This window comes from Chroicocephalus ridibundus, chromosome 3, assembly GCF_963924245.1.
Source record: "Chroicocephalus ridibundus chromosome 3, bChrRid1.1, whole genome shotgun sequence".
Taxonomy (NCBI): domain Eukaryota; kingdom Metazoa; phylum Chordata; class Aves; order Charadriiformes; family Laridae; genus Chroicocephalus; species Chroicocephalus ridibundus.
The window spans coordinates 109,288,733-109,311,990 of NC_086286.1; the positions used below are offsets into that span (position 1 = coordinate 109,288,733).

At 39.5% G+C, this 23,258-nt stretch overlaps 1 protein-coding gene and 1 long non-coding RNA gene across 3 annotated transcripts in view; both read right to left on the bottom strand.

Annotated features, from left to right (window-relative positions):
- Positions 1-3,294: 3,294 nt before the first annotated feature.
- On the bottom strand, positions 3,295-16,277 carry LOC134513529 (uncharacterized). Its single transcript, XR_010070452.1, has 3 exons — positions 15,833-16,277; positions 12,938-13,084; positions 3,295-3,487 (listed from the first exon to the last, which is right to left on the bottom strand). It is a non-coding gene; the product is annotated as an uncharacterized LOC134513529 (long non-coding RNA).
- Positions 16,278-19,262: 2,985 nt separating this feature from the next.
- Positions 19,263-23,258, bottom strand: part of EIPR1 (EARP complex and GARP complex interacting protein 1) — an 89,362-nt gene continuing 85,366 nt past the window's right edge. For both annotated transcript variants that reach the window (XM_063330423.1, XM_063330424.1), the window contains one exon: positions 19,263-21,554. In XM_063330423.1, coding sequence (XP_063186493.1) covers positions 21,380-21,554 — 175 coding nt within the window. In that variant the 3' untranslated portion in view covers positions 19,263-21,379. The remainder of the gene's footprint in view (positions 21,555-23,258) is intronic.

The window sequence follows — 23,258 nt, forward strand, 5'->3', positions numbered from 1 at the left end:
CTTGCCTGAAACTTGCATTTTCACTCTCCTCGATGAATGGACCTGGCTCATTTTTCTGAACAATGAAGAATCACCCTCTCTCATTTTCTGATAGCATCATGGAGCTTTTCTCAAAAGAAGCTGGTGGATGTTTCGAGTTTGCTAATCAGGCCTTTTATGTCTAGCCAGTTATTTTCATGACAGTGGCATCTAAGTGCATTTTCCAGATGTTAGTTAGTTACAAATTCATCATTCTCCTAATCTGTTTGTTAAAACCTATCTGTGGAATAAGGAAAGTAACTTAAACCAACCCATTATCAAAAGAACACTGGTTCAGCCTTCAAACTACTGTCTATAATCTCACTCAGCACCACTAAATAACATTTAGAGATGTGATTAGGAGATGTGATATTATGTTTATATTATTTATATCATATTTGTATGCTGTTATAACTTCTCTCCCTTTCTTAGTTGGATATATTTGACTGAACTTTTGAGTATGTTGTGCTGCTCAGTAGTGCAAGTTTATTTATTCAGTTTAGAAGATAATCTGATGCCTTAACATGGATATTAGAGAGACCTGGTTATAAAAAGTCTTCCTCTCATTTTGTTCATTTTCTCTTGGATAAAATCAGTCATATTCCAGTCAAGATCTGCTTGTGACTTCTTGAGAAAACCTTTTTTCCATGTATGGATTTGATTCACTTAAGCTCCTTCTGATAAAGCAGGAGACCAGTACTTCAAGTATACTGTTTTGTTAGTTGCGAATACCACACATTTCTGTAAGACATCGGTATAGAACTACTTGTGTACAAGTAACTAAAATCCCTTTTTTCCAAGAAGGAGAATCACATTTCAGAGGACTTATAACTAGGGTCACGCCACTGAATTTGACTTTTGATTAATACTACTCACTGTTAGTACAAAACACTGAGCTTTACTATTTTGTTCCACTTTCTCTGATCAGTACATTTTAAGAAATGAAAAGTTCTCTTTTTTTAGTGTCTTCCGATGAGCCATGAAAAATGCCACCTGTAAACCACAAGACATTTGGCTTGCCATGCACCATCAGGCATGCCAGGTAGCTTTCACATACATATACCGCAGCAAGGTTGAAAAATAGATTACGATGACAGAGTAGTACAAATCACCATAGAGCAGCGCAGCGGTCAGGGCAGTAACAAACGTGCAATCGCTTTCACTGTAACTTTCATGGCCAGGAGAGCAGAGGTTGGGGAAGGAAAAGGGGGAAAGTCTCTATTATCCAGCTGAAGACAGTCTCAGCTTGCTAAACAAGGGAATGTTACTTCTTTGTCTTGCTTCGCTCAGTGTGGTACCTCAATATATTATTACACCTTCACTACAAAAACAAATGAAGACAGAGCGCCTGCTTAGACTACTAGCATCAAGGGACATCATTCTGAATTCCCGCACTTTCTAATGTAAATTCAGCACCTGCTCATTTACTACTGAGGATTACAGACTGACAAATAAGCAAGCAGGGATCTGGAGCCTGAGTGCTGTCTAACAGGCAGGGAGCTCTGTGCCTCGCAGTAACGCAGCACGTGCCAATATGCCATACAATCCACTCTTCAGTACCAATGTTATTTTTCACTGCCTCTGGCAAATAGCTGCACCTTAGCAGGAGCTACTGCCTCACACGGAGACAAGACATAGCTGCTCAGCAGACTTCCAAAAAAACCAGCAGCTCCCACCTCACATCCCTGCACTGGGGGAGCAGCCAACTCATACAGGAGTGAGCTGGAACACTGCCTTTGCATGAGAAAGCAACTCCTACATAAGACACCACACCTCTTCAGCACTGGTTCCATCTTTATTGTGTATTAGATCCCAGATACTGACTTTTACAGGGGGAAAACCAAGATACTGAACAGAATATGAAGTTCTCATTCTCACTCCAGTGTTTTTCTGTTTATAAGCTTTTATTATTTAAAAAGCATGGCTTCCTGCTCATCTGACCCCAGTTCACAATGAAAACCTCTACAGTCATGGGCTGCTACACCCTCTTTGGAGGATAAGGTATTCTCCAGATTCTTCTCAGAATTTCTTCTTCTTTACTTCTTACCTCCAGCTTTCACTGCTGTTCACATCCCAGGCAAGATCTTAGAAAGGTTCCTCACTTAAATATCTTAGTTTCCTTGTATTACATATTAAATACTTGTTCAAACACAGTGGTCTTCATTTACTGGTACTGGGAGTTTAAGTGAGGCAGAGTTTTATTTCCAACACATGGCCAATTGCTTCTATATTCCAAAAGAGTGCTTATCCTATTTAGGTAATATTCTGTCTCTCCTGGGTTAACTGTTAGTTTTTTAATTATTTAGTATGTACAACTAAAAGAAAACAACAGCTATTCCACATTGCATGAGAATTTACCTAGCTGCACATAACACTGTTACTGTACAATGACTGCTCACATAACTTTCTATTCCTGGAGTAATGTCAGCTGGGGAAAAAAAATTAAATACTAAAATACAATGTTAACTTTATCTAATCAAAGTAAGAAAGCTTTTATGGGTATCCAAAGAATAAGGGCTTCTACTGATACATACATATTTTACCACACAACCTGGATTCCACACCTAACCATTAAAAATGCATCTTCTCTTCAATACAAACCCACTATCTACAGTGAAAGTACCCCCTGCCAACTCTCCCTCAGTCCGTGAAGACAGATGTGTTTGTGCATTCCAAAAAAACAGGAAAACCAACGATAGACCGCGGAATCGGGAATCATACAAGGAGAAATCCTAACAGAAATTCAAGCCCCTGACATGAGGAACGGATATGTAAGACAATGTAAGCTCTTAAATTTTTATTTTTTAGTGGAGGAACAATATGCAGAAAGATATAAGACACTGTTTTTACATACTGCCATGATAGAAACTGACCTGTGTTTTTTAAACAAATTTAATTTTGAGGTTTGATTTTCACTCTTCCGTTCAAAAGTTCTAAATTTTAGGTTTTACAGAAAACCGTAGAAATCAAAACTCTTGTTTTCATTAACCAAATTTTTTTAGTTCAGCACAGTATTATGGAAAAAATATCAGAATGAGGACATCTCCTTGAAGACTGACAGCTGTTGGCTTGGGATATCCCAGTTTGACCTGGACGATCTGGGCTTCAGCTTGTTTGCTAGGTATTGGAACCAAAGTTTACTGCTGTCATTATAAGTTCAGGCTTGCCTCTTTCTCAATAGGTGTGACCCCTGCATAAGGTGGGACACATCAGCTTGTTTTGTATTTCCATCCCTAGCTGGCGTCCTCTTGAACCGGATGGGTTCAAAGTAGTAATATTACCTACATTAGAGTTGGCTCTGCCTCCCACAGGAACAGCTTCAGCGCTGGAGTGGGACCAAGCTGATACTGCAAATGCAGGGCAGTGAGTCCACGGATCAGGGTAAACCAGGAATCTGAAGAGCTCGGCAGCGTAGGAAGAACTGAGTAATGCCTCGCAAGCCTGAGGTGCTGGTTGCTGACAGCTCCTGCTGTAAGGAGAGAAGGAGGGGAGAACGAAGAGCTAGTTGAAAAGGGGACTAAAAGCCCTAAAGAGTCAGGGTTGATGCTCTGCTCCCCCATGGAAGCACCCCCATGGTGCAGGCCAACAGGTCTACATTGGGTAACACTGGCCTCCCTCCTCTTAATGACTACGGGCTCGCCTCAACTACTGAGAGGAGATGCAGCAAGCCTGGCTTTTTGGGGCCCTGGACTACGCCGAGCTGTCAGCCCCCCTAAGCTGTTTTGTCACCCTCAGCAAACATCTGCCCCAGACATTGCCTCACCACCTAATGTGCCGAGATCCAAGCCTTGGGTCGGGGCTTCAGGGAAGTGCCAGAGTTCAGACTTCAGCAGCCACATGCTGGAAGAACAACACAAGGATGACATCCAAAAGGAGTAAGTACACCCCAGAACAGTCAGCTACAGCCTCCACAAACTTTTAAAGCTGGAACTGGGAGAGAGTCTAATGTGAGCTAGTGTGAATCCTTCATCCTGGCAAGGGTATAATTATATCATTCTGCTTGACAATGTGACATAGAGGGGGCAATAAAATATCCATTTCACAGTGAGGCTGGTATGACATGGCCACTATGGATGGTTAGGCTACTTAATTTATGTTTCAGAACTCATCTGAATTCATTAAGCTTTTCCTACTATATTCAGCCTTGCTACAGATAGCTGCTTATAAAGGTTATAAGAAATAAACACTTTAGGCATGGGCAATTTATTTCTTCCTTCAACCTGACTATCTTTTGTGAAATTGCATGCTATAGAGCAATAACTACAATATCTATAGAAAGCATGAAGACCAAAGACTTCAAACTGTTAGAGAATGGTAGAGAGTTGCAAATATGCTAGAGGAAGAATGAAAACAAATAAACAAACAAAAAGAACACACTTAAGGCACTGAAGGTGTGCCAAACAGTGAAGATTAATGTTTTACATTGTTTATATATTTTTGAAGAATGCTTTCAAGAAAGCCACTTACCACTTTCTGTGCTTTTTACATTTGAAAAATAATTAACCATGGGGTAGAATTTTTAAAGACGACAAGGCAAACATTTCCTGAATTCTTACAAAGCGAGTAGGTAAACATATGAAGACTTGACTGGAACGAAATAGAATCCCTCAAGTCTGAGTGCATTGTTTGCTGTCCTTTAAAAACAGGCTAACCCAGTGTGCAGTTCATTAGTATTCTAATTGTCAAGTAGTGCTCAGTGGTTGTCTCGGGCTGTCTGATTAAAAATTAAACAAAATTAATTTTTTTCCATTGCCAGATGCACTGAAGTCTTTTTTTTTTTTTTTTAATTAAACTCCCTTCCCAACACTTAAGATCACATGCCATCATAATGGAGCAGTAACTGACCATACTTTGCAAGAGTAGATCACGAGACTATTTAATTCTGAATTACAGTGCAGAGATTTTATTCTTATAATGCATTGCCATTCTTCTGTTCATTTGAGCTGATCTTTCTGTTCTCCAAGGGTGAAAGAAAAACTGATGGGACTGTGACCACAGAGCATGGCAAACAGCTCCATGACCTACAACCAGCTATGGAGCACAGGAGACAGCTTGTTTCCTTCTCTAAACAGACATTTTGCTTTGGTAAGGATGTTCCTGAGGACATGATCTTGGCCACTGAACTGATTCAGAGATTTAAAAGTAACTAATCATCTAACTACTTTCTTCCAATTATACGTTTATCTAACACAAAACTGTACCAACAAGTGTTTTCCTGAATCATGATGCTATTAATAAATATCAACAGAATGTAATGTTTCTAGAATGCTAAAAAGGATGACCTAAAAACTGAGTTTCTGGACAGAATCTCCACACCCAGGGGTACATTTTCAGGAACATCCACAGCCACCTTCTGTTCAATTTACCTGAGCAAATCACTTAAACCACCTTGTGCCTTTGTTTCCTGTTATTACAAAGGGGATCCTTCTTTCTCTGTCTTACAGTTGTATATTATGCAAGTAAAATTGTGTTATGTGTACAGACACTGTAGTCATAGAAGACCAAACGGATTCTATATTCAGAATACCAAGATTAACAGAGCCCTGAGCATTCCCAAGATACAAGAAAAATATACAGTTATCATTTTAAGCTATGGCCAACTAGAATAACATGCCAATCAGTTTGATCAAGGACAAAGGAAGAGTCATGTTAGACTTGGGGCTTGTTGAAGATTGGACCACGTCCTCTTGTTTTATTCGCGTTAAGTCTGCTGTCAGTGACACTAACTGTGGTATTTGTTAAAATCATCTTTTAAGATAGCAGCAACAGTAGTGAACATGCTAAAAACCTGCAGTGAACATGCTAAGCTTGCATTAACAAATGTATCAAAAACTTCTCAAGAAGTACTGAAGGACCCTATGCCAGTCTCTAGGAAGACAGAACTACTTTTTCTTTTGCAACCAAGCTCTCTTCTGCTGGGAACAATGTACAAAGGCAAATACAGACTATGTCAATAATGTGATCGAGTTAGTTCTTTTTACATTTTGGAACTGTCATGGTTAAAAAAAAATGATTGGTGCCAACAAACCAGAGATGAAGAATCACAGGAATTTTTTAATACAATTCAATTTATGCTCTCGTCCAGAAATTTTTGAGAGTTATCAAGTACTGCTATGATAATCAAATTTCTTGCAATATTTCCATGTGGCTTCTTCACTCTTTTAAGCAGTTGCAGGTACACAGTCAGCGACACTACAATTGGGTTCACTCTAATTTTTTGGGTTAAGACTCAACTGAATTCTTCTTGCCCCATCAAAATGTCAGTTAAATGTCAGACAAAGACTAGGAAATTAAATTAAACCCCAGATTTGTTCACTTGCAACAGGGGTCATATTGTTATGGTAATGTATGGTAAGGTATGAAGGTAAACATGTTACCTTCAGTGGTGGACTGCAGCAGACGGAGGAGAAAGCAAGAGAAAGAATTAAAATCAATTTACTATCCTTTTAAAGTTGAGTTGAAAACTGGCAGACCTTTCATATTTTATACTTGATTGTCAGTGTCCTTCCTGTTTGAACACAGAAAGTGTTCAATGCTCACAAGCTGCAATGACAGCCCACACAATCTAGAAAAGAACAGGATCAGTAATATGATGTCGTAATAAAAGTTTCTCCCACTTTAGATTAGAAAAGAATAACACTTTTAATGCTGTTTGCTGCTTAGTAAAAAAGCTTCTTCCCTCTTCCCCGACTCCCACCCCAAGCGTGAACAACCTTCGTTGAGCTGGTTTAGAATTCAGAGTAATGGAATCTCACAGCTCTGCGCCAAAAGGAGAATTTCTATTCCTCATGCTGTAGAAGTTTTTGCTTTATAGTAAAAAACAAAAAAAAGTAATTAAAAAAAGATCTTAAACCAAGTTCAGATTTTAAAATTCTTTTTAAACTGAAATCAACAAAGAAATTGAATACTGAGAAAGATTGCCTTTTGCTGTGTAGAATATTTAAGATTAATTTTCTAAATTATAGTGAGACACAACATTAATATTTTTGTTATGAAACATGCTAAAGTTCAGGAAAAAATTTAGTACTCTCTCTCAGTATTAATATTTGGCATTCTTTTCTATTTAAATGGACAATATTAATGATGACTCTCCAAAAACTTAAACACAAATCTGCCTAGTTTCATGGATTCACAAAGTGCAAACCTCAGCTTGTACGCCTTGGTAGAAAGCACTTAACTATTTTACAAATATTGTAACTAACCTAACGACTAGTGCAGCCACAGCAAAGGATTCTTCATCATCAATGAACACTGTATCAGGCTCTCCTGGCAGTACTTACACGGTGATGGTAGTTTTCATACATGCCCCAGACAGGGTTGTATAGTTTCACGATTCAAATACATGTATTTAAGACATTTAATAAGTCTCTCAAAAATTATTATTTAAAAGGTGGAAAAGAGCATAGTTCTAAGTAAGGAAACACTTATTTATGGAGGTCAGATTGTATTGCTAGGGAAGACAGAGAATGGCTGCACTATATCATATCAAAGACATCTAACCTGTACCCTACCTCCACGACCGGCCATGCTTCAAGAGAATGAAAGACCTTGGCCAGTTCAGCCTGTTCATCACCTGTTCAGTTCCCAGCAATCCACAATAAAGACCTTGGAGGCAAAAGTTGTGTGGGACTAGATACTGAGATAGCAACCCTTGAAACTACTGTCCATGAACATGCCTATGCCTTTTTTTAAATTCCTTTCTTCCTTTGGTTTTCACTCCATCAGTGGTGAGATCCATCAAGAAAGTTATCTGCTATGAGAAAAAGCGTTTTTTGTTTTAAACTTGCTACCTTGTATTTTCACTGGACGCACTGTGAGAAACAGAGAAAGACTCCTCACTGTTCATTTTACTCCTCAGCATTTATTCCTCTGAAAATAATCCTATTTTATGAGCTGCATCTCATAGTTGCAGAGACAGTTAATATACATCTGAGGATATTGCTAAGGTTGCAAAAATTCTCTGTAGGTGCGTAGAGAGGATTAAAGTCGGTTTTAGCTGTTCTTCCATTTATTCTACCTTCTCCCAAACTTTAGAGATCAAACTCTTCTCAAAAATTACAATAATTCGGAAACAAGAATTTACAAACACCATCAATCTGCAGCCTAAATTACAATTTTCAGCAATTAAAAAAAGCTGATTTAAATTCTCTGCCTCCTGTTGAAGTGTGGATGCCTCAGGTGAGCAGTGATAGGAATATACACCATGAAGGGTTTAACAGAGCAGCTGTGGACTTCAGAAGTGATCCAGTAACCATGGATGCTTGTGGATCGGGTGCTTATAAAGCCTGATGGGTAAGTACCCACACATTTTTAAAGATTGCCACCTGAGATCCTTCAGTAGAGTTTAAATAGGTGATCTATCAGGCTCGAAGTCAGCATAGTATTGAGAGGTAACTGAAAGGGATTTTATTATGGAACTATTAACAGTAATTCACATAGGATATTTAGTGGCAGTTAATACTTGTACTCTTACAAAATGCCTTAATTATGAGTAGCTGTACCAAGGTAAATGTATTAGTGCTTGGAATTAAACTTAGCTTGACAAGCTTTCATGTCTAAATATAAAGTATCTACTATGACCAAAATATTGCAGATTTTAAACTAAGAGCATTCTTTTCTGCAATGAAATAGTCTTGGCACCTTAAAAAAAAAATTCAGCAGCTTTAAAATTCTCCAACGTCACCTACTATGCTTAAACATTGTATAATCAACAGCTGAGTAACCCAAAACAGCAGAATCCAACCATGCCAAAACTTAAACTTCACCCAGCTGTGACTTCATTCCCCAGGCTGTGACTTTGCAAATTCTTTTTCAGGAGGTGAACTAAAGCAAACGGTGCTGGATTTGTAGTAAAGGGCACCTCTCTAGCATTACCATTTTTCACCAGAAACACCTACAGCTTCCCATTCCACCTATAAAGGAAACTGCCTACACTGCGGAGGAAGAACCAAGAAATATTGGCCTGCCCTGATGTTAAATCATTATGGCTATGACAGGCATTCCTACACATGATGCATGTGCAGCTGCAAATAAGGTCACCGTGTTGTTCTCCTTGGCAGTTAACACTATGTGCTGAACATCTCTGCTTCCATTTTAAATTTACACTAGCTTCACTCCCTTAAAAATTAGATGAAAAATTTGCAAAGTAATTAGATTTCTATGTCTAATTAGCGAAGACTTAATTCACTACTGATGTATTTCACCTTTCTGTGAGCTACTTCAGCAATGACTTTCACATATTCACAGCTTTCCATACCACTGAGCTCCAAACTAATTTACAAACTTTGGATATTATTATGTACTGTAACAGTAAATAATAGAAACCCCAGATTTAGAGGCATGTTAAATCCAGGCTTTCCCTAAAACATCCACATTTTCAGATAAAAATCAGAGCTGCTGGGCTCACCAGTCACAGCATGTGCACAAACCAGGTCAACACCGTGTGTGCAGTCAGCCCTATGTTTCCAACAGCACACGGGTTCCATCAACAGCCTGGCACAGATAACGTCCAAGTGCTTCCCAACCATTATAATTACTGTGAAAGCACAGAACACCTGGCAGTGTATACACACACATTTCTGTCATCAGTTAGAGTAAATCAGCGTGGCACTGATAAAAGTCAATGGCAATGAGCGTATTTAAAACAGAGGGAGACGGTTTTGAAGAACCTACCTCTGCCAATTACCTGAATTCATTTTAGCCAAGCAGTGCTATACTTTCTAAAAGAATGTCATTAGTACTAGCTTAGCATTAGCTTGGCTACATTTGGAAAATTAGGATGCAATTCACTTGCTTATTGTAGTAGTATGGCCTAGCAAAGACAGGATTCACTAAGAACTACTACTGAAGGGTAGCTTAGTGAGAATGTGCTGATAAAAAAAAAAATCATTATTTAAATATTCTCACTACAAGACAGCATCTCTCATCATGGATGCTGGCCAAGTGCTTCCAATATTTTGTGAGTTAGTGCAGCCAGAGGCAAAAACAAACCCAACAGTTACCAGGAGGATTTGTGGGGCTTCCCCTGGTAGTTTCCCATCCAAGTACGATGCATGCTTTGTGAGATCTGATACTACATGTGGCAGGGCTGCTGCTAAGAGGGTCACCATGGGATTATTTTAATGTTCACTGAAATGGAAGCAATTTATTACATACTGCAGTAGCATCACTTTCATTCAAATTATAAGAGGTTGCAAGTAGCCTTTTAAATCTGCTTTGCCTTTCCCTCTGGTACCAGCCTACCTTCAAGCTTCTTGGAAAGATGATGCTCTGCAAAGCACGCTTTGGAGGTTATACTAAGAACAGAGCATTCAGTAAGTACCCTGTTGACCTCCCAGAGTATGCAGGGTTAGAAACATACATCTGCATGCGTAAATTGGGTTTCCCCAATGGTCTAAGAATGGGATGCATCTGCAGAACAAGTTTTGCACTTAGTTGAATATTATCATAAAACATTTACATGATTTAATTAGATTATGTAAATGCTTTACTCCAATTTGAAGCTTTGAAAATCATAATGTCATGCTCTAAATTATGCAAGTATTAAAAATGCTTTTCACAGCAGTAGAAGCAAAAACACAAGTGAGACAGTCCTGCCACATGCCCTTCTGCTGTTCTCTACTCACCAAAGACCACACAAAACGCATTACTGTAATCCTGACTTTTCCTATTAACATTTTCTGCACAGAGTGTAGTTATTTTGTGCCCTGATTTTATGCTAAGCCTCAAATCCAAATTTGATTTGGAAAACGTTCTGTGCAGTAGATTTTTCACAACATCCTCCCCACCATTCTCTGACATTTTATGGCAAAGAGATCTCAGCAAGGAGATTCCGTAAGAGTTACTCACGGAAGCATCTTCCTAACTGCTGAGCAGTGAAAAAGGGAAGTAGGTAAAACCTTAGCAAGCAGTTTTCTCTTAAGTTAACTTACTTTTGCTGTACTCCTGGACAGGATAGTGCTGCCACAATACTGAGCACGTGTAACTAAGAGATCCTGCACCCCACAGAACATTTTTTTAAACTATACAAAACAGGCATTTATACAATCTACAGAAGTTAAGTTACGGCAAGTAGGCATGGTACCAAATTACCTGGAGACAAAAGGAACCACCATTAGAGACAAAAAAACCCATCATGAATTAATTCCAGGAATTAACATGTACTCACGGAAGTCTTCAAACTTCAGTAGCTGAATTTTGGCAGGACTTTGTTATTCAGAATATCGCTTATTTTCCAGCACAAAATGAGTGCACCAGCTGCTTCTTCAATACGTCTGTTTGATGTGTCTGAAACACCTAAGTCTGATCTACCCCACTACACAGATTGGGCTCTAAAGGACGTAATACTTTACATTAGGGTCACAAATCTTTCTATGCAGTCGTAATACCTTGCCCTCAAATCCTACTGGTTCCCCCATATTCTGACACCCCCCCACCCCAAACTGAAGATCACGAACAGAATTTAAAAAAAGAAAATAAACTTTACGTTTATGAAAAAATCCTAAAACGTTTGAGTTCCAAGGCAAGGGAACTTTGAGAATAACAGCTCAGAGATAGATTTATTTCTTCGTGTGCAAGCATAGGGCTGTTCTTCACCACATGGTGAAAGGACCTCCCCACATCTCTTCAGCCATGGGTGACTAGACAATAGCTCGCACACAGGCCAGGTTATGTCATATGATCGTTGGTATATCCATGCTGACACAAACTATCTGGGGTAACACATATCTCTAGCAGCTTCATTCCTGGCTCACCATAGAATAAACCTGTCCATTTTTATCTTACACAGATTAGGACTCTTGGGAAAGCTGCTCTCCCAGCAGCCCTTTGCCATCTATGGCACGCTGCCCAGCTTTGGTTACAGGTTCTGAGAAAGCTCACGAGTTGTGAGAAAAGGCTGTATGAAAGTCTATGGGCAAAAGCCACACACAATAAACATGAAATTGGAGACAGAGTTAATACTGTTGTGGTGGGAAAATTAGCAGCTCAAGGATTCAATAGGGAAAAGACACGAAAATGCAGAGGTATAAAATCCTAATAGGATAAATGAAGCGGGAAGACGGCAACTCTACAACTCTGTTCCAAGCAGTGTAGAGGACAACCCGTCCCCAGTCTACTGACACCTTCATGGCCAGCTAAATTCACTTCAGGTGTCTTACCAGACATGGGGAATACACTAGCGCTAGACCTAGTAGCCTGTTAAATTTTTGCCTGTATACTGTTTGCAGAGTTTCTTTGCACATTTCAAAAGGTACCTGAACTGAATAACACAGACACAAGCCCCTGCCTTTTCCCACATATCCTCCCCTGCTTGCAGCTCTCGGATTATTAAAAATACCTTGCTCATGACAACAGGAAGATTTTTGTCTGCAACACAGTCGCTCCCTAGCTCTTGGGATGAGCGCTTGCTGGGCTTTTCCATTCTCTACCGACCTCAGCCAGTCATCATAACACTGTAATCAGCTCACCTTCCTGTTTCACAGTGTGCTTTACATTCGGTACTCTTTCTAGGACAATCCACCCAAAATGTAATTCTTTTTCGGCTATATGGGAAAGTTACACCAGACAAATGATAAACTCATAGGGTCAAATTTGCTTTTAAAAGTTTCATATAACACTCTTCAGGGATGCATGGGGCGCTCCTTTCACTGTAAGGACAGAATTGATGCTGATGATCACCACTCCAGAAAAATGCACAAAACCCAGAAGTGAAATATTCATAAAACTTGTCATCTGAAAATAATTTGCTACAAACAAGCGTAAAGAACGACGCCCTCCCAACTGAACAGTAAAGTGATTTTCAAACACTGAATAGTAGAACTCTCATTATCCTTCCCAGCAGACATGATCCCACAATGCATAAACCAGAACTGACTCAGCCTCTGTCACGGGCAATACCAGAAAAGCTCAAGGTACTTACTCTCCAGTTCTGATGGATCTTAAGTCAGCTCATAAGCTGTCATACAGGCCTGGCAGCAAAATTAAGTTGCTCTATTCCAGGTTCCACAACGTCTTTCCTGTGACAGGAATCCTTGAGATGAAGCTCCCAATCCAAAATTGCACCCTCCTGTGGTTATGAGAGAAAATAAATTGAGCACAGCTGACTGAAATTATTCTGATTCAATTATTTCATGAACACTTCAACTAACCGCATTTATCAGCCTCCTAAACTCATAAATCATAGGAGCCTCTGTTGGGAAATTCGGAATTGATGTGGCCCCGCCTGAATCAGAGAAAGCAGTAGGCATCTGACAGCCTTGAGGAGCAGCCTTGTGTGAGCTGATTGGAATTTCTAGCAGTATTAATCTTAATAACCTCAGGTAGCTTCCTCCCCGCAGCCTATGTCTTTCTGCACAAGCAGTGAGGGAGGGAGCACACCAACAATTACTCCCTCGTTCTCTCCAGCTGACTCTGTTTTCTGATGAACATGAACACGTCAGTCATGCTCAGCCTTCATCCGCAGCTCTTCTTAGCCCTCAGCAATGACCAGTCCAAAACCCGTAGAACTCAAATTGTGATTTGATCCTTGAGGTATAGGACACAAGAATAGAAACCAGAATACTTCCCGATACAGCAGCATGAACAGACTTATAAACAAAAGCAGCTTTTCCCTCTGTCTTACAAGTGCAGATGAACTGCAATAGAAAATTGTACAGTGTTTTCTAAGTCATTCAAACAATAGACTGAAGATATTCAGACAGCATTAACACTGAAAATAGAGGATTAAAACACGGATCAGAAATATGCCTCTATCTAGGAAACTGAATCCAAGTAACTGTCACTCACATCTGACAGGATGGTCAGAACAGTTGTTGAAGCTCTCTGGTATTTGCTTTGGGAAAGATTAAACAGCTCCCATTGTGATGAAGCTTTCATTAGTGCTTTTCCTAACAGACTTTCCAATAATAATATATCTACCAGATTTCTCCCATTTTACCCAGATTGACTTACAGAAAAAAAAGCAACAGCATCAAAGTATCTATGGCTCCATCTACCTACCAGCTGCTATCAGCAGACATTTATGCAGCCAAGCCTCTCTCTTTTGTAGTTGCAAATAGATGTGTTACGCAGCTACTCTCTTAAGAATAAGGATATATTCTTAATTTTAAGAAGATGCTTTCCTGTTTGTGCTGGTATATCATGATCCTAAGAATCATAATTCCTTTTTGGAAACAGTTTTAGATAGATAACTTCTGCTTAAAACGCTGATACATGTGTACTGAGACACGGCTGAAAGTACTCAAGTGAGTGTTTTACCCCTTAAGCTGCATGCTGGAAACAAACATTCTTGTTCTCAATCTCTGCAAAGTCAAGTTCCAGGTATTCTGTCTCCCCCTGCCCCGATTTCCAGGCAGAGAGTCAAAGGATGGTTCATTACTTTATAGCAGAAACTCTTTTCCATTATAAGAAACGATGAGAATATACTTGGTTTTACTTTTTTTCATGTGTGTTTGAAGACAAATTTACCATTATATACTACATTCCACCCATCCTTTTTGGAAAGCAGAGAGGTGTAAGGGAAATCATACAAACATTTTGGATTATAATCTGGCTTTGTTGCATGGACACGATCATATAATTTCTGATATTTGCTAGTATTTTGACTGGTGTTTATAAATAAAAATCTAAGTAAAAAAAGGCAAATAAAACATTTATAATTTGGCTAAAATTTCCTCGCTCTGAAACACGTTTCCTTATCCAACTCCATGCGCTGCTGTTCCATGTAGCTCCAAATATCAATACCACTTCTGCTGTTTTCCAGTCTTTCTTGCCTTCTCAATCCTCTGCAAATTTTTAGAAACTGGCAGTGGTTCAGAGAATTTGTCTGCCAAGTCTATTACCACCCCAGGATTCAGCTCATCTAGACTTGCCGATTAGTATGTGGTATCTTTGGGTTTTCCGAGGTTTCCCATCCCCTTCTAAATTCATTCTGTTTAAAAGCTCTTCCATAGTTTCTCCTGCCAAAATCCTGAACTCAGGGCAGCATCAGAATAAATGGACAATTTGCTGAGAAGGTACATTAGAGGTCCTCCCTGCCCAGCCCAGCTGCTTGGCAGCTGTTGCTATAGCTCCAGGGCAACAGCAACCCACATATTTGCCATGCATCTCCACACAGGGAGCTTGGCTCCTGGATTTAGCAAGACTCATTCATCTCTTTCTCCACAAAGCTATCTTCTGTGCTGGAGCACTAAAAACCCTTTATGAAGTTGGGGCTGCTGTAGCACCAAAACCTGTGTCATCCCAATAGGGAGGATTTTCTCAAGAACAGCTGAAAATTCTTTTGCTGTAAGGTGAATCTGTGTGGAAATGAAGATGTGCCTCAGATACTCTAATGCCTTGAGTTGTTCTAACTAGGACACTCCTGTGAAATCATAAACAGGGGGATAAACAGTGCCTGTCATAAGCACATGCTTTTGCAGATCTAACTAGTGTGACTCAAGAAACAGCCCACTTGAAATTTTCTTCCTGCCTCTCAGGGTACTGCTCCCTTGAGTCGACTACAACTGCTCACGCGTGCGGTTGCAACCTGATCTCTGAAAAGAAGAATCACCAGCTGAAAATTCTAACCCCTTAAAACCTACGAATTAGGACTAAAAATTTATAGATCAACAAGGATATATTTCTTTATGCCAAACTTGACAGCAACTGTCCTGCATGAACCATCTCCGACATCAGAACTAAAATGCTGCAATGTAAATCAGTAATTCTCCAGCACTTAAATCAGTTAGCACAGGGAGAGTAACACGGAAGACTTTAAGGGCCTTTAGTACCATAGCTAAAACAAGCAAACAAAAATTCTTCTCCATTTGCTTACTCCTTTTCACTGTATCGTTCTCTTTACTTCATTTACTCCCAATTTCTTCCGACTTTCCTATTTCTGTTTTCCAAACCAATCTTTCCCTGATCTTGTCTTTTTCAATTGACTTTTCACCCTGTATTTGTCAGTCTTCCTTTTACTTTTTCTCCTCCTTTGTCTTTTTCTCCAAACCTCTACGTGTCATTTTCTTCTCACTTCACTAGTTCTTCACTGACCAAAGTGGCAGCTGGAATGAGCAGGAGCAATGTGCAAATGGTTCTGGAGAGTATCCATGGCTTCACACCCAGCAGCTCCCTTTATGGGAAAGCCAGGCTTCTCTAAAAACTGATTTGCACTTTTGTCTCAGTCACTTCACTTGCTATTCCAGAAATCATAGGCTTTCTGCAGCCTCAGAATGGCATTCATACCACAGACTCCACAACGAAGTTTTAAGTACTTTCTTCATATCCCCTAGAAAAAGCAAAACCCCCCCCCCAAAACGCTCAATATCCTCTGTGAAGCCAAATAGCAGCTCTACAGCATTATAAGCTTGTAACCAAATGCTGATCTTAACAGTTATCAGTACCTACTTTTCATTGCATATCTACCTCATGGTGTCTTACCATGTCAGACGATACTGTTGAAGGCCATCTGAAACAAGCTGCAGAATTTCAGTCTCAAATACTGCAAGAGGTACCAGGCTGTAAGATTCAGGAATTACAAATGAAGAAGCAAATACAGAACTAACGCTTTCAGTTGTTAGTTAGAAAATACAATGGTCAAGCAGCTTAATTCTTTACAAAGCACTGTCTTCAACTAATTTTAGTGTTGAACATAATCCAGGCTGCTTGTCTCCACTCACCTTTGTGACATGAAAAGGTATGAGGTAAGGAGAACTGGTCTGGAGCAAACACCTGGAGCAAGTACCCATGCCATCCAATACATGATTTTCATTAGTTCTAAAGTTGACAAGCAGTTCGTTAACTTCATGGCCTTCGGTACAGGTCAGGCTACTTTTAGCACTGACACCAAAGGCGAAGTCCAGGTCAGTACTGAGGGTTTTGCTTTTCCAGTGTTTTGTGGTGTTTGTGTGGGGTTTTTTTGTTGTTGTTGTTGTTTTGTTTTTTAATTTGAAGTTAGCACCATTTTTAGTTCAAGTGAAATAGATTGCTATTTCAGGCTTCTCATTAAATGGCCAAGACTTGTATTGACTTTGGTGAGTTTCATTTAGATCATGCTCAAAAGCTTTTTAAAAGTATTATCAATTCCTTTCTCTTTTCAACAATTCACTTTCTGTGGAACAAAAACACCACATCTCAAGCATTTGTGTAATTCCATACCAGACGCATATATCAGAAGTGACAGAGAAAAGATGTTCAAGACCAAATCTGGAATAAAACATGTTGTTAGATGGCAACATTGCCAATCTGACATTCTTACGGAATACCACAATTCACTTTTTCAAAACCAAAACCTACTAAAGCTTCTTACCTGGATACAGTCTGCAAAGAAAGAAAAAGCATTTAAGAGGTGTTTGCTTGAAAACACAACAATTGTGTGCTTACCAATGCTGATACGTGAATCTATAAACTGCATTCTCTATGAGACACTGAAACAACCACGTGCTGTGACATCAGTCTGACCACGATTTGAATTTCTGAAGCGGTGATGGACTCCTTGCTGTACAGAAATCAGCTTCCCTCCACAGTCTTACTCCCAAGGAGTGTTTTTCAACAAGTTAGTTTCCAGAAATAAGACTGAGATTCTGCAAGAAATTCATCTGAGACATGAGTGTTTCCTGAAATCCCCTAAAACACAACTTTTGACCACAGAAAACAGTTGTGAGAAAGAAACATGCAGGAGGAACATGCTGTCTCAGCAGTAGAGACAAAGCTTTAGAGAACATAGTATTATTTTTAACTTCTATTTTCTGCCTTTACTGGCAAATGCACATGTCCAGGGAGGTAAGTAAAGACTGGACAAGCACACAGGGATTCTCTGCCAGTACTCTTTGTAGTGTCCAGCGATTCATGGTTCAAAAAGATTTTCTAAGCCAGAGATTCTGCCTTTATACTTAGCAGCCTTTAACGGATTCATCTTTCAAGTACTGGTCCAGTTACTTTCAAGTCATGTAAACTTTAACATTAATGAGATTTTTTTTTGTTGTTTCTTTGGGTGTTTTGGGTTTTTTTGTGTGTGTGGCGGGAAAGAGGAGTGCCATAGCTCACCTGCACGCCTGTGGAGACCACCTCATTTTGTATGCTTTGAGCCACCACCTGCAGATTCCATTTAATAACCTCTAGTCCTGGTATCAGGAGAGACAGTGAACAATCACTCCCTATTCATCCTCTCCCTCTGCCATTTGTGATTTTATGGACTTTTATCATTCCCTCTCAACCATCTGCCTTTCAGTCGATTTAGTTATCCTTGTACAGGTGTTGCATGCTATTCATCATTCCTGTCACCTTCCTCTAAAATCTTACCCAGTTTTACTTTACATTGAGTTTGAGGTGGAAGAAACCAGAACTACACACAGTATTCAAGATGCACATACACCACAGATTTATAAATATCTATTAAATAAATAGATTAACAATGCTTTATTTTCTTCTCTATTTGCTTTATAGTAATTCCCAACATTTTAATTAAATTCTAACCTCTATTAAGCTAACATTTTTAAAGATCTATAAAAACCCTAAGATCTTACTTCCCAGTAGTATCAGCCATACACTGGTGGTCCCCAGGAGTTATGCCAAATGACTGTTTTCTCCCATATCTGTTACTTCGCGTTTTCTGCACTGAATTTTTTCTACCATTTTATCATCCAGCCACTCCATGGAGGTAAGGCCCTTCCATAATTCTTTAGTCAGTCATCTTTACTACTCTGAACATCTTCTGCAAACTTTGCCATATTTCTATGCAGCCCTTCTTCCAAAAAGCTCACGAGTATACTGTAAAGTACAGGCTTAGGCACAGATCCTTGCAAGACTTCATTGCTAATTTCTTTTTGCCACGAAATGTGAGGAATTATTTCTGCTTCCTATTTCATCTTTTAATCAGTTATTTAACCATCTTTGAACCCCTCCTCTTATCCTACAGCAGCTTGCTTTCTTTAACAGCCTGGGATGAAACCTTGTCAAAAGCCTTCCCTTTCTGAAGGTCATTTCTATATTGCTGCCAGTGCTGTAACACATCGCTCAGATCCCGCTTTACAGACAGCTGAAAATGATTAAAACTTGACCCTTCCTGCTCTCTTGATTCTGCCATAACATGTTTCATTCAAATTCAACCTGCTACTCCCTTCCCAGCGTTCAACCCCTCTCCTCTTCCTGATTGAGTGATATTATACAAATTCAACAAAACTAAACCAAAAGAAAATATTTCTTGATATTATTTGTTTACAGAGCTTTCCAGCTTGTATAAGCTTACAATATTAAATACAGCCACATCAAAATTAGTCTGAAATCTGTTCCGCATTTATTACGTGTTAAAAATGAAATCAAATCCCACACACATACTGTTACGTAATTTCCCATCACTTTCACACTGCAAGCCATATACATTATCAGACAAAAGATCTTCATCAGACCTTTATTGCTAATGTGAAGAAAGTTTTAAAGTCTTCTGCTGCATACTAAAGATATACTGCAAGGTGGGGTTTTTTGGGGGGGGAGGGGGGGAACCAACAAGGTTTTGTATCTGAAGACAGAAAGCTCCACATATAAAGCTGCAGCCCAACCAAGGATTTTGCTATTCAGAGAACTGAAGCACTACTGATTTGAAAATGTAATTTTTCTTACAGTATATAGGTGAATAGCTCATACCTAATTACAGATTGAGACAATTTGAAATAGCACAAGTTTAAAATCTTAACACAGAAAATCAGACCATCAGAATTGCCAATGAAGCATTCATTCTCGAGCACACAGGCGGCATCGTAACACAAATACAAACAATAGTACAGATGAGTTAATTAGATTACTTCGCTCCTGTGAATTCTTCCAAACAAGCTCTTTAAGAAAGCCAGAAATAGAACTCAGCTTTCATCTTTTCTGGATGTTTTGGCCTATAGCAGTCAGTCATACTCTCAAAGCGTGTTCTCACAGAAGCAGCTGTGTATACACAAGTCACATTTGGACATGTTTCGATCCAAGAGTGGGTAAGGACAAGCAGAGGTGAGCAGCAGGCTGGCCCTCAACACTAACACCAATGGTTGTCATAGCAACGGGAGGAATCATGGAAAGAGGCTAGTATTGATCTTTCCATCCCATGTTCTTGCCATTTCTTCAGAAGGGCCTTACACAATGCTACCGCAACCAACACCATCGCACACACCCAGGTTCTGATGTTAATGGGAAATAACAATGACGAAATGCCAACGGGGGAATAATTACTGCTGTGGTTAGTCTGAGTACACAAGGAACAGGCAGCAGAATTTTCATCTTAACAGCAAGCTAGGCAAGGGGAAGGGGGGTGTCAGTCCGTACAGGCATGCTTCACCATGCCTTCCATTTACAGCTCAGGTTTTCTGTGCATTCTCCTGCAGGGCAGCATCTGCCTGTTCTCAGCATTTGTAACAAGAGAGTCACCGATGCCTGGGTCAGGTATTGCAAAGAGCAGGATATACCAAAGGATGTTGTGTGCTTAGTTGAAAGCCTGCTACATCATGTCAGCATACTGCAGGATGGCACAGAGCCAAAAGGATAAGAAAGAGAGACTACTCACAAATACTAAAGAGATTTTTTTCAGGTTAACAATGGCATAGCTCCAGAGTCTCTCGAAATATACTACAGCACAACTAGGTTCTATAAACATGGGATAATACATTACATGAGAGTATAAGAGATTTTGGTAAAGACTAATATTGTTTCCAGTACTGACACATAGCTCAAAATTGCATTTAGTTTGCAAATTACAGAATGGTACTTTGTTGATACTACCATAATGCTTAAATGAAAAACATATTCTGAAGGTTTCACCTTCATGATTAACATTTCTTCTTCGGATATGCAAAATTGGAGAAAAACTGTTTAAAATATTAGACTGAATTAAGAAAGCCTTTTAAGACCATTCCCAACTGTATCTATAAACATGGAAGAATGACCAGAATAGTTAGCAGAATGTGGCTTTAGCTAAGAACGGAAGGCTGCTTATTATCAGAAATATAAAATATTATTATTGTAAACGAGTAGATCACTTTTGCCACATGCATCCTACCTTGTCCCAGCTTTATATCAGCATAACAACACTTCTTATAATCCACTATATTTGCAATAAAGCTAAAATAAAGGTATAGTATGGGAAATATCCAGTATCTCTAGAAATAATTCCCAAAGTGATTAGACCCTCAAAAAAAAAAAAAATTAAGTATCACAGACTTCAGAAAATGCATCATAGTTTTCCAAGGCAAATACAAAAGACAAATTAGAAGTGTCTATATTAGTACAGATATTCTTAACAAAATTTCAGCATTTATACTTAATAAAAATAGATCCCGAAAAAAACCTAAACAATACCTACCAATTGTGTACATCAAGATAACAACTCCACCATAATCCAAACAAATTATAACAGTATGTGATACTTAAGAGCTCTGGGAACCCTGTTAATAACAAGTCTGCCATCATAACTTAAAGAGGCAAATAGCCATGGGTCTGCTGAGGACCATTCAACTGCATATACACTATCTTCATGTTCTTCATAGGTAGCTATTACGCTGTCCTGAAGGGGCTCTTTAATCCTAAAATTGAAGGAAAAAAGAAAAGAAAGAAAAAAGAAAATAGTAAGGATCTGTGAACACACTTGGTTTAAAAAGCAATATTAAGTGTCACATCTATATACGCAACCTCCCATTTAAGTATAAGAATGCAGTAGTAGGCTCTCAGGAAATATTTTATATTAGATGTCTGCATGTACCTATTCTTTACATTAACACAGCAGAGTCAAGTCAATGTTAAAGACCCCATTTGCAGGGACAAAGTATCTGTTATTCTCAACTGCAGTGCATTTCCAAGTCTCTCAGAATCTACACTAAGCATCTCTCTCTAAAGCAAGTTAAACTAAAAGGTATGATCTAAAATCACTTAAACTTGCATTTTTATCAACACCTTTTCTCTCACCATGCTCCACCCCTTCCTTTCCCCCTTTGCTGTTAACTGAACTCTTAAAATAATATATAATTTTATTAGACACACGTAGGTAGGTAAGAAGTTGCAGTTCCTAACATCACAGCCTCTCCTGTGCTGCCATCCTGGACCCATTCTCTCCAGAGCAGTGGATGGGAGATAGAGGCACCACTCCAAACACTTTAGTTTTTAATTCCATTCCTAATTTTTATCCTGACATTATACTAACAGTGGATTCTCATCTATTATTGCATACCTCACCTCTCACTGCAACACCCAAGGCTCCAGGTCACCTACATCATGAGGGGCAGACAGATTCTCTTTTGCATTGCAAATATTCAAGAACAGATTCAGGCTATTCTCTGAAGTCCAAACCACCCAAGAGCCACCGATTGTGCTCTGCAGGCTGAGAACAGTCCCCTCCACGCACAGAGCCAATCCCTCCTCTCACAGCAACACCACAGCACATTATTCTGTAGCTACAGGGTAGGTGAGTTTTCAGAGGATGACCTTAGAGCTCCTTCACCCACAGAGGATCACCCCTGTCTGACAGGAATCACTCAGCCTTTCAGAAGCACCCCCCTGCCTCCCAGAAACAGCCTTGTATTAAGGCTGCAATCCTCCTAACAGAAAGCAAAGCCAAAAGAGCCTTGTGAGTGCCACTCAATCATTTAAACAGATGCTGCTACTACAGAAATGAAGTGTTGTTATTGGCCGTCTTTGCCCTTTACCGCTGCTCTCTGAAAGCGTGCGTCTTGACAATCACAAAGAGTATATGGTACCACATTTAAATCGCTTGCAAAATATCGCTGCTGCACCTAGCCAGCGTAACCAGCTGTGAATCTAACATCACAATTAAAATTCAATTGAATTCAATGAATAAACTAAAAGCAGTCTGATCCTGCAGAATAGCTTCAGATATTTAGTTTCAGGGACCTTTATCATTTACTTATGCCACGTTTAAGGTCAACCAACAAAAAAAGGTCACGGCACAAACACTACACAGCCCCTGGTTAATTGCAAAGAGCAGGCTTGTTTTGCAATTCTCCTGAATATGTACTTTGATACAAACCATCTAACAGCAGAGAGCCAATAAACACACACACACACAGACACTCCATCTCCTGCAATGTGTTTTTCTAACTTCCTGCTAACTGACATGCCTGGTTAAGTGAAAGTTGGTCATGTCCCCAGACAGCAATGTGCTTCACGCGGTGCTCACCCACTTACCCACAACTCCATTATTCTGAAGGTTTCAGATGTCTCTCCGGATAAGCAGGGGAGTAATGCACGGTGCACATGGCTGTCAGGGGACACGG